Here is a 15,610-nt window from a genome sequence, read left to right on the forward strand (position 1 = left end):
CCAGTGGTAAGAATTGCTCACAGAGTCAAAAAGACATTTTTTGTGTCAGTGCTTCGCCCAGTAACTGGTCAACAGAACGGAAATTGGTATATATAGTAGTGTCCTTATGCCTTTGGAATTTTCCACTTAATTCATTCATGATGCTGAGATGACACATCACATATCTTTGATCATTTGCAGACTTTCCGTACACTCTAGCACCTTCCTGAAACAGTGTAGCAAAGACTGTACTAGTGCTGCCGGAGAAGACTATTCTTATATATGTATGTGAATTACAGCATTTCTATTGCCTCCTATTTTTACTTCCCTGGATTCAGTAGAATTAATTATAAAGGCATGAATTAATAAAGATTTTAGTTGATTTGAATTACAAACACTGTTCTAACAAAGATATTTAGAAACAGCAAGTCTGAACTTGCTATACTGTACAACAAATTCATATTAAAACACAGTATTAAAATTGAAGGGTATGAAGGCAGAAAGTTGAACAGTGACCATGCTTTTCAAGCACAGTTTGCAGCAACATTTTACTTAAGCTTGTGAAAATCTGACTGTTCTTGCCAATGATGTGCATGTTTTATGCAAAAGGATGTGCCTGAAAACTGCTTAAAGATCAAAAGATTGAACTTCTGCTGAGTTTTTGATTTTGTATCACCACGACAGCCAAAGGCTATACAAATGGTCTTACTTTGTCTTACTCTTCTTGGTTTATAATGTGATAACCTTAATGGGATTAGTCTACTAATAATCCCCTACAATTGGAAAAACTGAGTAATTCCATTTTACAAACCAGAACTGTTTTTTCAGTGCCAACACATTACCTTAATTTTGCTCTGATTTGAGAGATATAGTATTACAAAGTTACTTTAAAGCTTAATAAGACAATTTGGGTATATATTCTACAATAGATCTAGATCATAGCAGCAGCAGCCCTGAAGGTGCTATCTGTAGAGCCCAGCACATGAAAAGAAAAGGTTCAAGTTGCTCGGAAAATGGTCAGACCCCTGTTATAACTACTTAATATAATCAAATCTCATCTGTGAAACAGCTTACCTTCATGAGGCAGTATGAAACAACGCTGAATGTAAGTAAAGCATCCCCATATGTTTTGTGCTATTGTCTTTACAAAAATTTCCTGCTCATACCTATCAAATTTGCTTTACCTAGATCTGTGTATTCTTTGGGGACTTTTGGTATCTCTCTGAATAGACTGAGGTCGTTGATGACTCAGTGTCTTTTTTCTCTGTGTGAACCCCGTTTTTTTTTTGTTACTATTATTTGGGGGCAGCTTTGGTTTTACAACAGTACTGTCAGCCAAAGAAATCATATTTCCATTCAGCATGACCTGGATAGGCTGGAAAGCTGGGCAGAGAGGAACCTGATGAGGTTCAACAAAGGCAAATGCAGGGTCCTGCACCTGGGGAGGAACAACCCCATGTACCAGTACAGGCTTGGGGTGGACCTGCTGGAGAGCAGCTCTGTGGAGAGGGACCTGGGTGTCCTGGTGGACGACAGGTTAACCATGAGCCAGCAGTGTGCCCTGGTTGCCAAGAAAGCCAATGGAATCCTGGGGTGCATCAAGAAGAGTGTGGCCAGCAGGACGAGGGAGGTTCTCCTTCCCCTCTACACTGCCCCGGTGAGGCCTCATCTGGAGTACTGTGTCCAGTTCTGGGCTCCCCAGTTCAAGAAAGATGAAGAGCTACTGGAGAGAGTCCAGCGGAGGGCTACAAGGATGATGAGGGGACTGGAACATCTCCCCTATGAGGAGAGGCTGAGGGAGCTGGGCTTGTTCAGCCTGAAGAAGAGAAGGCTGTGAGGGGACCTAATAAATGCTTACAAATATCTGAAGGGTGGGTGTCAGGAGGATGGGGCCAAGCTCTTTTCAGTGGTGCCCAGTGAAAGGACAAGAGGCAATGGGCACAAACTGAAGCACAGGGAGTTCCGTCTGAACATGAGGAAGAACTTCTTCCCTCTGAGGGTGACGGAGCACTGGAACAGGCTGCCCAGGCAGGTTGTGGAGTCTCCTTCTCTGGAGATATTCAAGACCTGCCTGGACAAGGTCCTGTGCAGCCTGCTGTAGGTGACCCTGCTTCGGCAGGAGGGTTGGACTAGCTGACCCACAGAGGTCCCTTCCAACCCCTACTATTCTGTGATTCTGTGATTCTGTGATTTACATGTGCAGAAACTGATAACAACCAGTCACCATCATAACTTTACAAATACTTTCTGTGTGTAAATGAGGCCAAAATTAGAACAGTTACGACACTTTTCCTCTCCTTCTTCCCCTGACTTGGTCAAATTAGCTGCAGCCAGTTATTATCTGCTCACGCAAACTGTTTTCCAGGCTGACTGTGTGGTCTTTAACCTCTTCCTTCCTCTTTGTGATTGGGTCTGTTTTACCACAGTCTTTCCTCTTCATGCTCCTTCTTCTCTGCACTCTCACCCTAGAAGATGAGTCAGTCTGGAGCTCCTTCCCTCTCAGGAGCTTCTCCCCATTCTGATTAGCTTCCTCCAGATAGTCTTCTGATGCTCCGCTTTATCTTCCCTTGTAATACAGATGTTTCTGTAGTACAGATTTGATCTTTTTCTCCTAGGCTTTGAAAGGTTACTCCAGCAGGGTGTCTCTTCACTGCTTGCTTCAGTACATCTCCCACTCCTTCTTTGGACTGATTCCTCAAGAAGTCTTCCTTAAAATTGGAAAGTTTTTACTTTCTCGTTTCTGCTCTGAGGAAGGCATTTTTAAGGAGCTGCAGCAAATGTTTCTCTGTTACAAAGCTTCAAAAGCAACACTTCCAGAGTTTTCTTATGTGCTCTCAGCATTGTGCTCTCAGGCAGCCCTCACTGGTCTGTGCTGCAAGACAACAGAGCATGTTGCTTTGGAGATGGTTATCTTCATGATGTACATGTTAAGCTTTTGTTGGCAATAAGTAGTATGTAAAATGCTGCAGGTTTAATAAACTCTAGAAAAAAAGCAAGTAAGGGTTTTGAACATTCAGGAGGCATATCTGGGTCTCTTCTACTTTTTTTTTCACAGTATTTCTGGTTAGTTTCTGCTCTGCCATTGGAATGACATGCCTCTCATTCCTTAGATATCACTGATACTTAATGGCATGCAGTATCTGGGTGGGTGACACCTTTTGCGCAATGATGAATTATGATTATTTCAGGCAAAATAATAATTACTCTGATGAATCTCAGGTATTTTAAAGAGACCAAAACACTGCTGTGAACTGCAAGAGACATATAGCCAAACTAATAATAAATATATTATGATTGTAATCAACCAGCTAAAAAGACTGACCTGTATATCATCCTGGGTCAGAAAAGGCGTACAATACACAGAGCTGACAATGGAACAATATGTATCAACTCTTCTGATTTTACTTCCATAATGTTTTAGGCAAAGAGGTTTGACTTTCATTTGCAACCATGGACAAATGAATATCAAACATTAATGGAAACAAACCTTTTTGGCGGTACATTAGCTAGTCTGTTCCATGTCTTAATTGTGTTCTGCAAATACCCTTTTAACTGATTTAAGATTTGGCTGTTGAAGTACCATTACTTCAAATTAGTTCGTTTCTGAATCTTGTTCAGATACTGGAGTTGACTCTGTGGGTTAACTAGAGTTCTGCTTCCTAGAGCAAACTAGAGTGATTTACAAATGTGCCAGAAGGAGCTATACCTACCTTCATCATTCTTTTGATGTGGGTCGTCAAATATATCAGGACAGGTATAATTCTGAAGCACAGCTTGTCAGATAGTCAGGGCACGAACAGTGCTGAAATCCCCTGCATCCAGTTCATCTACACTAGACAGAAGCTTTTATCCCTCCCCCAGTGTAAGAATCGGATTCAGGACACCAAAGGGCCTCACTGATCAACACCATTGAGATCCAGTGGTCAGATCTGCAGAAGAGCAGAAGAGATGAACTAGCGACACTCTGGGCTGTGGCCATGTCCATTGGTTGCTTGAGGGACAGAATCTTTTCTCCCTTGATGCCATAGTTTGCTGTTATCAAAACAAAAAACCAGTTCTGTGAGTAACATTGAGAGTTTATATCCTTGCTCTCTGCTGGGATCAAGTCTTGCTTCAAGATAATTTTCTGGGCTCATTTTTAGGAGCTTCAGTAGAAGTCTCTCCAACCTACTTCCTAGAAATTCATTCTTCATCTAAGGACAGGACTTCTTCTTTTTCTTCACACTCACCTCAGTACAATAACTAAGGATCTTTTTATTCACTCCAACCATTAGCATTTCTGTTAATCCCTGCTGTTCAGACTGTGGGCTTTTTCCTTCTAATCGTAGCATTTCATATTAACAAAAAAGAAAATTCTTGTTCTGCAAAGAAGTTTCTGTCCTCCTGATTCTTATTATTTTATCCCAGTGAGCACAGTCTGAGCTCCACATAGTCTTTCTCTCTTTCACTTCTAAGATATCTGGGAAATGTTAGAGATTCTACTACCTTACATATATTTTTGGTAGGACATTTTTGGTAGGATGAGCTTATTCCTGCAACTATGAATCTTACGGTCATGTCAAAACAAGACGTCTTAAAATGATGGCAGTTTGCATAATATGCATTAAAATGATGGCAGTTTGCATAATACATCTATGCATGGATTACCAAACATCTAAAATACTTAATCCAGACTACAAAAATCACACTGCTGCAACGTAAAATTCCCTCTGAGTTGCCTGGGTAATACTTTCTGTTGGCAATCTATTTCCCTTCGCTTTTTTCCAAAGTTTTGCAGATATCTCTTCTGCACCAAGCAGGGTTTTTTAATGTGCTATTCTCTTTAGCTCTAAGAGACAAGAATACATTATTATTGGATGTCTCATTAGCCTTTTGAAAAAGCACTGGTCGAACATGGATACCACCTGTTCTATTCAATACCCCAAGACGATAGTCTTTTTATTCTGGCCACTTCTTTCCCAAATCACCAAGTAGCTCTCAAAAGATTTCCCACCTCCTGTCTCCCAATACAGCATTTTAAGTGCTACTGATTTTCCATTTGCAAGTCCTTTGTTCTACTGTAGAGGTTTAAAGCTACTTATTCAGTCATTGATTTCACATTTTGGTCCCTAAAGCAGCAGAATGTATTTGCCTCAATAAAATGCTGTAGCAGCTGAGCTTTGATTTTGTATTACAAAAATAAACACAGAATCCTTGTTGGCATAAATTCTGTTTAAAATATCTGGGCTATACTGATTTATTCCCACTGAGGATTTGTCTCAAAGGTTTTCCTCTTTCACTCATTTTTTAACTTTCTTCTATTTTCTCTTCTAGGGCAACAAGCTTTGGATTTTTGAATGCGCTATGCAAAGCAGCAGCTGTACTTGGAAACTTAATATTTGGTTCCCTTGTTGGTATTACCAAAGCAATCCCTATTCTCCTTGCTTCTACTGTTCTAGTATGTGGAGGTCTGGTAGGACTTCGGCTTCCTGACACAAGAACCCAGGTGTTGATGTAACTGGAAAAAGCCATTTACTATTTATTTCCTTGTTTGTACAAATGTTAACTCTCCTGACTGATGATGCAAAGGCTTCAGATTCTCAGTGCTTAGTAGAGTGCTCAGATGTCAGAAATCAAACTCAAAAGATGCTATGGAGTGGCAGATATTTAGAAACCTCTGTATGAAAGTTTTAAATTTCACTTTTGTTTGCTTGCATACATTGCTGTTCAAAACCACTGAACTTCAAACTGCAAAGCTACCTCTTGAAACACTTTCAGTGACATGTCTAGGAAGGTAAAAACCATACTGATAATTAGATATTTAAAATGCAAGCAGTCATGTTATTTAAAAATACATGCTAAATTTGGCCATGGCATTGTGAGCTTTTGTAAAAGTACAGACATCTAAGTCAATTACTTAGCAGTATTGGTTAAGAGAATGTTAATATTACATGTATCAATGCATGCAGCATTAATCAGGAAACTCTACAGGCCACTTCAGTACTGAGACTACTGACCTTCAACAGCTGTGCTTAAATGGTAAAAACTTGTGGCAATGCCTCTTTCTAGGGAATCCTATTTTAGGTAGATTCAATCTAAATTAAAGATTACGAGCTACACCCAGTATTTGCTGAGGAGAAGGCAACAGCTACTACAGGGAGATGAAAAGCCCATATGGGTGAGCAACAAAGAGAATAACAAAGTAAGCATTTTCATTCTTCGCTGCTGATTCTTCAGAAAAATTTTATTTTCTTCTTACTCGTGGCATCTGGAATACTTTTACCATTTAAAATAGTGAATTTGTCTAAATCCAGGAGTGAACCAATGCAAATATTTATGTTGTTGTAAGTATGACTAAAGAAAGAATCAGGCCAGTGAACTATATGAAAAGTAAGATGCTTACAGAAAAATTTGTTTGGTATTCACATTTCTAATACTTTTTTTTTTTCGTCATAGAATGGTTATAAAAGTATGTGGTTGTAGAATGCCACCTAGTAAATGCAGTCAAGTCATAACTTCAGTATCGAGTAAAATGCCATTAAAACATCTCAAAAGATTTTTTTAAATTGTATCAAAGTGAAGAAAAGTAATAATAAAAACACCACTATTTTTACAGTTTATACACTTATTTATATAACCATTTTCTCAGCTGATTATTAAGAATTCTAGCGATATCATGCCATTTAACACTTTCAAATACATCTCTGCAAGACCATTTAAAAAGAAGCCATGTCAAGGCTGCAGGGAGTGGTAATGTCTTCCAAGACCAAGTGCAAGGATAGAGACTAAATGGTAGTAAATATATTTCTTCTAAGCCATATGCTGTGGGCTGTTCTGGATTATAGTAAAGAGTTCCTCAGCAGTCCTACTGCTCTGCCAAAGGCTATGGGATCTCTTTAAAACATTAGAATTGAAAAAATTAATAGAAATACATCTATAAAATGTGCAGACAAAGGGGCCAGATCTGTTGATGACAGAAACTGGTGTTACTTTCAGTGGAGCTAGGACAACTTGTATCAGCTGATGAACTATCTGCAGTGTCAGGTTTCAAAGAACAAATTTGGTATAAAAGATATGTAGAAATTTATCAGTATTTTTCTAATTATGTCTGACAACATATTTATTATTTGGTTGAATCATTGCCAGAGAGATTAAGCTTTCAGATAAGGTCATCATGTAGTAGGATAGACTTCTTTTTTGTTAATTTTTCTCTTGCTCATATATGAGAACTTAGCTAGAGTAGTAATCTGTATCACTGCGTTTTGTGTCAGTCATCATCTTAGTTGTACTGAAAGAGTCAGTAAAAGTCCACATAAGAAGATCATTCATTACATTTAAAGTTCACTGTTTAATTTACTATTTCTAGAAGTTACATCTTTTTCAGTTATTAACAAATGCCTGGGCTACACATTGTAGCACCAAGATGTTAGCCCACAATGTGGTTTTCTGCTATTAACAAATGAAAAAAGTGTCTGAATTTAAAAAAGCATGAGCACGGAAAACTAGTGGGCATTGTTTTGATGTAGATAATTTAAATATGATATAGTAAGAAAGTTTTGGAAGTGTGTTTATTTTGCAATATAGGCAACAAGATATTTGAGATGAAATACTTTATATTTAAATCTGACTTCAACATGTCTTTTAAATTTCTAAACTATGTTAAAAAAAAAAGAGGAATAAGTATTTTTCACCAAATTCCAGGTTAAGAACAAAATGCTGGCCTTAGTTTTGCATATGTGGCTTTCGTCCTCTAGTCATAGTCTTAATATTGTTTCAGTGCTGTTTTCTCCAATAAGAAACATATTTGAGCCTTGTTTCTCTGTGCTATTCATTAGTAGCATGTGCCCACCTCCTGGTACTTACTGTACAACTGATTTTGAAATCTGAAGCCTCTGTACGTGTTTGAAGTAAACATCAACAGCAGTGGTAACATATTGCACTGTCTTGCTATGCACTGTCCACTTAAAAGTACTATATTCTGTCCATATCTGTATGTAATTCCAAAGAACATCCAGACCCAATACTTCATGCCATCTGACCACTGTGGAAGAAATTAGCTACAGAAAAATAAAGTTCAGCTTTTGAGGGTTACAGTTCAAGGCTAACACACTGAAATCTCATGACATGTAAAATGCTTATTTCAGCGATGGTTCTTATCCTAAATCCTGACTATATCATAAGTATGTGATGAAGACTGGATGAAGTGGAATATAGCAACAACAGAGATCAGTAAAGACAAACAAAATTCCCAACTACATGGACCTTACATGGTCTGGGATTAGAGTGAAAGTTCTAAAGTAGGAAAAGGAAAAAAAAAGAATAGTGCATAGGAAAGGGAAGAAGAAGTAAATTGAAGAGACGAACAAAGAAAAAACCCACTAACATTTCCAACGTATTAATCAAAGCCTAAAGCTAGAATCACCCTAGCTGGTGAGCCAGTTAGCTCAACAGTTTTGAACTAGTGCACAAGCCAGCATCAGTGTTGTTTGAACAATCAATTGTTTAGTCTTGAGTGCAGTAAAGATTTATCTCATAAAGACAAAAGAAGAGCATGAAATTTCAAACTGTAAATACTTTGTTATATAGATATAATCCACAGGCTGAAACAGAAAAACTTAATCTACGGATATCTAGACACAAATGTTACTTATGTTACAAGCAAAAGCAATTTGGCTGGTCTTTAGCGAAGATGTCTGGTTTTGCAGTTTGTAAAGCAATCTCAGGTAACAAATATTGGACAGTAGGAATTGTACTTCCTTTCTGTGTCTATTCGCTTATATCTCACACAAAGGGTCACTTGGTGGCCTGTTTAGGTCCCTGATACACCACCGGAAACCAAACTTGGTAGCATTTGTGTATCAGAGCTATCAAACACATATAATGAAAACTTGTTATTTGTCTGTTTTGGTCATTGAGCTGACTGACTGCTGGTTGGAAACTCCTTTCAGTTTAAATTGAAGTAGGATGTTAAGTCTAGCGCTCTTCTCCTGTAAAGCTGAAAGGCTCACCCCAACGACAGCAATGACAAAAAGTAAAATGGACCCTGAAGACTGAGAAGACTGACAGCATTTAAAATAGTGTTAACCATGATGGTCAACTACTTTAAAATTTGAAAATTGTTCACAAAAGAGACCACATTTTCATTTTTGGCAAAGAAATTTTATTTTAATTAGTTTTGCTCCTTACAGGTTGTCTGACATTAGAACTTGTTTTAGCAGACTCTTATTTCTTGAAAGTATATTATTCCTTGTGTTTGTACATTTTAACCAGATAGATTGGCAACATTCATGTTATCACCTTGTTGGTTGGAAGTATGCACTACAACATTTGGTATGCATTGTGTTGATTGCTGAGTACAGACTCCTAGCAAGGGAGCAAGGAATAGGTGTTCGTGGTTTCTGCAGTGCTGAAGGGGATTGCTAATGAACAATGTATTGGGAAGCCTTCTTCCTCTATGCTTGATTCTGTGTCCTTCCAGAGGTGTATACTACAAAAGTTCAACACAGGTGAAAAAGTGTTAGCCCTCCTTCTTGGTGGCTCCAGTAGACTACTCTTTGTTCATCATCTTAGAAAAGTGGGGCAAAGAAAGACTGCTAACTCAAGCTCTGCTCTCTTTCTCCCCATACCGTTCCGTTCATTCTGTCCCAAACTGCTGTTCTTAGCAGGAGGCCAGTCCTAAACAAAGTCAAAACTCACTGCACCTGCTCTCACTTGCTTCTGACTTCATAGTAACCTTCAGTAAGACAGTTTGCCACGTATCTTCTGCAATTTGACCATCCCTTTTTAAACCAAGATGGAAAGTGAACTCAAAACTCCTTCAAAGAATCTCACCATTTTAAGGCATCTAGACTCCATATTTTGCTACATATCCAGAAGGCTGAAGTAATACAAGGAGGAGTCTCCTCTCACAATGGCCCTGGTTGGGTTCCTTCTGCTGATATGGGGGAATCTTATTGTCTGTGTACCTAGCTCAGCTCCATTTAGAGGAAATATTCTTTGCTGTTGTTTTCTTTTTCTACCACTATGGAGCGTTAACTTCATGTAACTGCTCTTGATTCACAACTGCTGATTCCAATTCTTAGCAACAGAACATAGTCCTCAGCTCCCCATATGGACAGCTTCTGTGTGCTGAGCTTTAGCTCCCTTCCCCGTTGTGAGTTTTAAAACCACCTTCATTAGCCAGAGAAAGATGTTTACATCCAGTCGCACCTCTTTACCTAAACAAGATGTTATCATGTTAACACAACCTAGAAGCCGTGTTTCCTGTTTAATAACCTGAAAATGCAATTCAAATTTCAATAACAATGGTAAAAAATGAATCCTTGCTCTCAAGAGGTCAAAGGTGCAAGAAGTGAAAACAGAAATGCTCCACTTCCTCTGGAGTCTTGAAAGAAAACACATGTTTGGTAACCATATCCCAGAAGAAAACACATCTGAGAGACTGCTTTTCCTCAGCATTTCCTGTCTTGTTCATTCAAGTCACTGTAAAATATTACGTATTTGTCTGAATTAGTACTTTCCAATGCTGCTAGTTCAAGCAATGCAGCATGAAAAGACAGACTTTTGCCTGCAGTTTGGAGGCAAGACAGGGATCAATCAGTGACGTGGAATTAACAGAGACAAGATAGCCAGAAAATCTGGAACTCAGTTCAGAACCTGAATTACATAGAAAACACCAATTTATAACTCTACTTGCAGTTCTCCCTTACTTCACTTACTCTCATCCAGTCTACAACCAGTCCATATGCTGAAATTAGTTTCATTTGCTTTCTTCTAACGTTGATAATTTCACCTAAGTCAGGAAAAATATTTTTGGATTTATTATTGTTCTCTGCATTCTTTATATCTGTAACAGTGGTGAATACCATACTTCTTCCTTCAATATTTAGTCCTACTCTAGATGTGTAAGATCATTATACAGAACTTCATCCACATTCGGGACCTTTCTTTGATGCAGTGACTTAGCATATTAGAAACAGGAAAAAGACAAAATGGACCTGATTGAATTACTTTTCTTGTTTGATAGTAGGTCAAATTATTTTCTAATGCACTGGCTGGTAATAAGTAGCCATGCTTGCTAGCCCTTGGATTACATCCTGTCCAACTAAAAATGAATAAAGCAGTAATTATTGGCAGTCTTTTCCCACAACATACCCACAAGCTACATTTACTAGGACCAAAATACTTGGGGAAAAAATGGCGAAAAATACAGATGTGTAATTGCTTTCTGGGTAAATGGTCTTCCCTGCTTGACAAAGTTTTAGAACATATTACTTGCTTCTGACCAGTACACAGTCCAATAACCAAAGATTGGAGATTACTCAATAACAAAAATATTTGGATGAGGACGACCCGACACAAAAGTATTGTCCTTTTCGTATAGGGTATTCATGAATATATATTTTAATGCCACATAACCAAGAAGATTTGTAGAGATCTCGCCCCTACACTGGTCATCAACACTTCTGAGCTGTAGCCAGACAGATCAATCTGCAAGTGAGAGAGAGAAATTGCTGACAGGCTGGCTTTCATCAGTCTCTCCACAGCTAGCCACCGAAGTTCATTTTACTTGGATGCTAAGGATCTGCTTTTTTGCTCAGCCTCCTACTTTTTAATTTTGGACATGTGCCACCTGCCACTCAGTTTTCACAAGTAGTCCTGAGTAAGCAAGTTGGAGATACTTGCTGCTAGTGGGCAGCACTCATAACTCATCACAAGCACAGTACTGTGCAAGAGTCCAAAGTGTTCTGTGTTGTTCCAGTTTCATTCGTCATCTAGAGCTAGAACTGTCACCTAGCATTTCTCTCTGGTAATAATGCATGTTTTCTAACCTATAATACACGTCTTCTATCCTCTTAATGTCTGCCGTGCAAATATATGCCTGTCCCGCACTAGCTATGTGATAGAAGTCATTTGTGAATCTCATGTAGGCCTGTCTTACCCAGTTAAAAGGTGATCCTTCAAAAGAAGAGAGTCAGGAAAAAATAATGAAATGGAATGAAATTAAATGCAGGCCATGAGGAGTCAGATTTCAAGGCCTAGGATTCAATTGCTTTTATTTTTGTCAGACGTTTTCCTTAAATCCTAGCCTGCAGCTACATAATACTGTATATTGTGAAGAAGTATTACACAGTTAGAGCTGAATGCATATACAGACACACGTGTGGGTGAGTATACACACATATATACACACACATCTTCCTATAACACAAGTGGATGTAAGACTTGCAAACCATATTCTGATCTCATGCTTGATGATACTGTTACTTTCTGCATTGTGCATTACACTTTGAAGACACACAACACCGTCTTCTGTTCCTTGTGCAGAGCCCTCTACATATTCTTGTGCAAAATTGCTTGGATGCCAAGATTCATTTTAGCTGGCCATTAGCTTTCAATCATTGGACGGGAACTCCTGAAATGGTCTGAAAAATGACCTCTAACTTAGCTGTAGCCTTCCCTCTTCTGCTGTACTGCGCCAAACAGCAAAACAGTACATCATGCAAAGGCACTGGTCATGTCCCAGTGACTAGGAGACATAGCACTCTCAGATACGTAACATCCTAAAAAGCTATGAATTTTTACTTGTCGAACTAGAAGTTCGTCAAAATATTCTGTGGGGATCTCTACATGTTAACTTCTTTGTAACATATGAGAAAGTGTCTGTGTCTTACTGTGTTGTATGCTTTTCATTGTTTCTGCATACATATCTGCTGTCGTCCTAGTAATGTGGCTAAACAATTGTTTGCTGCTGTTCTTATCAGCAATCTTTGACCAGCCTGAAACAGAACCATTGTCAGAGTGTCTTTCAGTTACTGATTAACATCCACAAAGATCTTCTGTGGTAATCAGTGCTGTATAAAGTAATTGCAGCTATAATTTGAGCAAATCTGGGGTGAAAATAGCAGCACATGCACACAGAGCAGCGAGGGCGCGAAGAGTTCTTTCAAAAACTCTTGTATCTGCTACGTTTTAACTTCCCTCTTTGCAGGACATCCACTCTTTCCAGTGTGCTTCCTCTGGTGGGGAACATGCATACATGCTACGGAACTTAAAAATCAGCAGAAGAAAGGGCGTATTCCTTCCACAGGACTTCATAATGTGTATTTGCTATAGGAAAGCAAACTCTATACTAAGATTAGAACAAACAAACAAACCCAAGCAGCCTATGATTCTTTTCTTTCCCACATATTCTGTAAGTTGATAAACCGAATACCAGTCTATACCAAACCTTTGGGAGGAGACTATGAAAGGGTAACAATGCTCACGTAATAGTACTTTTGGAAAGTAGTGGGTCTTTCCAAAAGGAAACCACTGAATAAGGCTGTAGCATATAGTTTCTAACTGTGATCATGAGTAGACAGTATAAAGTAGAAAATTGCCGTTCAGATTCAAAGTAGCAGTAGATAATACTATCTTCTCTTTGGAAATTTGTAAATATAGATTAAAACCAATAGTTTAGAAGGAAAAAAAGCATATTAAAATGTGGAGAGCGATCTTCAGAACACAACCTCCCATCATCACTTTTGGACAAATCTTACAGCTCTTGCCTGTTTCTTCCTACCACAGAACCCTTCTTATATGGTGGCTGATTTCATTAGTACTTCATTAGTGAAATGAAAGTTTTTACTGACATTTGCAACAAAAATGAGAGTAGGCATGAAATTAGTGCTGTAGGAAAGCTAGCTCATTTATAAAGAGTTAAAAAAAATGCACCAAGCTGGTAGTGACTGCATTTATTGTCTTTGTAGTGGTTTAGGATCCTACAAAGTGTTACATGAAACTAGTACTGTGTGTGTATGTAAACAGATCCCTGTTTAAATCAGTGAAGCAATTTGCAGGATCAAGATCTTAGACTTCTCTTTCAAAAATATTGACTACGTGATCGTGTATACTGTCATGCTGGAATTGCTGGTGTGAGCGAAATTTGTTCATTTAGCCCGTCTTTTTAGCATGAATAATTTTAGCCTGGCTTTTTCGTGTGAATGTAACATTTCCCAAACAGTTCAGCATCCCATGCTACAAGCCTAATGAATCAACTGATAGCTATTTTAGCCATTTCCTACAGAATATTGTATTGAAAACCCCAATTAAAACTTTCAGAAAAATTGCTGTGTTGCCCTCAGCTGCATAACATTGTGACAACTAAATTGTATCTCATACTTGACCTTGATATATGCAACAGTGTACTATACATAATCAGATTTTTTTTTAAGTGGGCAGTTTCTTTTGCAGTGTAATGACACGTGTGCAGAAGTAAGGCATCAAGGATGAGGTATTTAAAGTAGAGCTCTTTGCCTTCACTGTAATTTATTGGCATTGTCAGGTTACTGATTTTCTTAACAACTTGTTAGCATTTTCTAAAAATGAGCAAAAGAAGGAAAACATGTATTATTTTCTAGGTTTTTGTGAGCCCTAGGTTCTTAGATTTTTCTGTTCCTGGTTTCTTCTGCTAAACTTCCACTCAAATTGCCAATTGCTCTGAGTCAACTGGGAGTACAATTTTTCAAGCTGTCTTTAACATACAGCAGTGCAGGTGTGTTAGTGTGCATGTGTTGTCACAGAAATCACAACCATTTCTGACAGTCTCCATTCTTAAGGCGAGGAAACATGTACATATTTTATATACGGTAATGAGCCACTTTGAAGTTGAATTCCCATTTATACATGTTTACTTCCAGATCTGCTAATCTGCAACAAGATCTTGGCAATGGTCCTGACCTCTCTCTTTCTTTCTTTCTTTGTTTTCTTTACTGCTGTGTGTGATCTCCTGCAAAGCAGGTTACAGTCATCACTATTGTATATATGTGTTTGCATGTGTGTGCCTTGATAAATTTTCTCTGTTGGAGTTCTGAATTTTCCATTTCAAGTCCAGCTGGTACAACTGTGAACTCATCTTTCCAGTATGCTCCTCTGTGTCAGATTGCCAATTTCCAAAATGTTTGACCAAGTGTTTTGATTAAGTCGCCTAAGAAAAGCTGTCTGTATACTTGTGAAAGGGCATGCTCTGTGTAGGATGACTATGTACAGTATAAATCTATAAAATATGGAAGTGTTTATAAATTTATCTGCCAAATATTTATCATCCATGTAACAAATGCAAAGTTATTTAGTGTACATCAGATTAATAAAGGGGCATTTTTGCTCCACTATATTCAAATAAAGGTTTGTTCTCTGCAATGAATACATTTCAGGTGTGATCATAGCCAGAATATCATTCTTTACTACCCACAAAATATTGAAAACAGTTGCTTTAGCTTGGTTAATTCTTTTACAAAGGCTCTCTGTGCCTTCTCTCTCTCATCTTTAGTGCCTCTAATAGAGGTTGAACATGTATTAAAAGAAAACATGGAACAAGTTAATAAAGTTGAAGAAATGTAAATGGTGATTAAAAAAAAGACAGAGTAAAATTTGCTATGGTTGCAAGAGACAAAATTTTTTAGTGAACCATCTGGGATTCATATTTTTATGGTACATAATTGCACAAAATAGACATCTAGCCTTTCACTAAGTAATTGCACTGCAAGGGTATGCTATCATCCAAAGAGTCTAATCTAACTCTGTGTGAAAAGAATACTGCTGCAGGGTATGATGATCCTTGCATCTGAAAGGTCAACAGGAATTTATACAATAAACTGTTGTTCTGTAAGAA

At 38.2% G+C, this 15,610-nt stretch overlaps 1 protein-coding gene across 3 annotated transcripts in view; it reads left to right on the top strand.

Moving 5' to 3' along the window:
* Positions 1 to 15,118, top strand: part of SV2C (synaptic vesicle glycoprotein 2C) — a 164,136-nt gene extending 149,018 nt beyond the window's left edge. For all 3 annotated transcript variants that reach the window (XM_075410751.1, XM_075410752.1, XM_075410750.1), the window contains exon 13: positions 5,293 to 15,118. In XM_075410751.1, coding sequence (XP_075266866.1) covers positions 5,293 to 5,476 — 184 coding nt within the window. In that variant the 3' untranslated portion in view covers positions 5,477 to 15,118. The remainder of the gene's footprint in view (positions 1 to 5,292) is intronic.
* Positions 15,119 to 15,610: the final 492 nt, after the last annotated feature.

The sequence above is a fragment of the Opisthocomus hoazin genome, chromosome Z (genome assembly GCF_030867145.1).
Source record: "Opisthocomus hoazin isolate bOpiHoa1 chromosome Z, bOpiHoa1.hap1, whole genome shotgun sequence".
NCBI classification, from domain to species: domain Eukaryota; kingdom Metazoa; phylum Chordata; class Aves; order Opisthocomiformes; family Opisthocomidae; genus Opisthocomus; species Opisthocomus hoazin.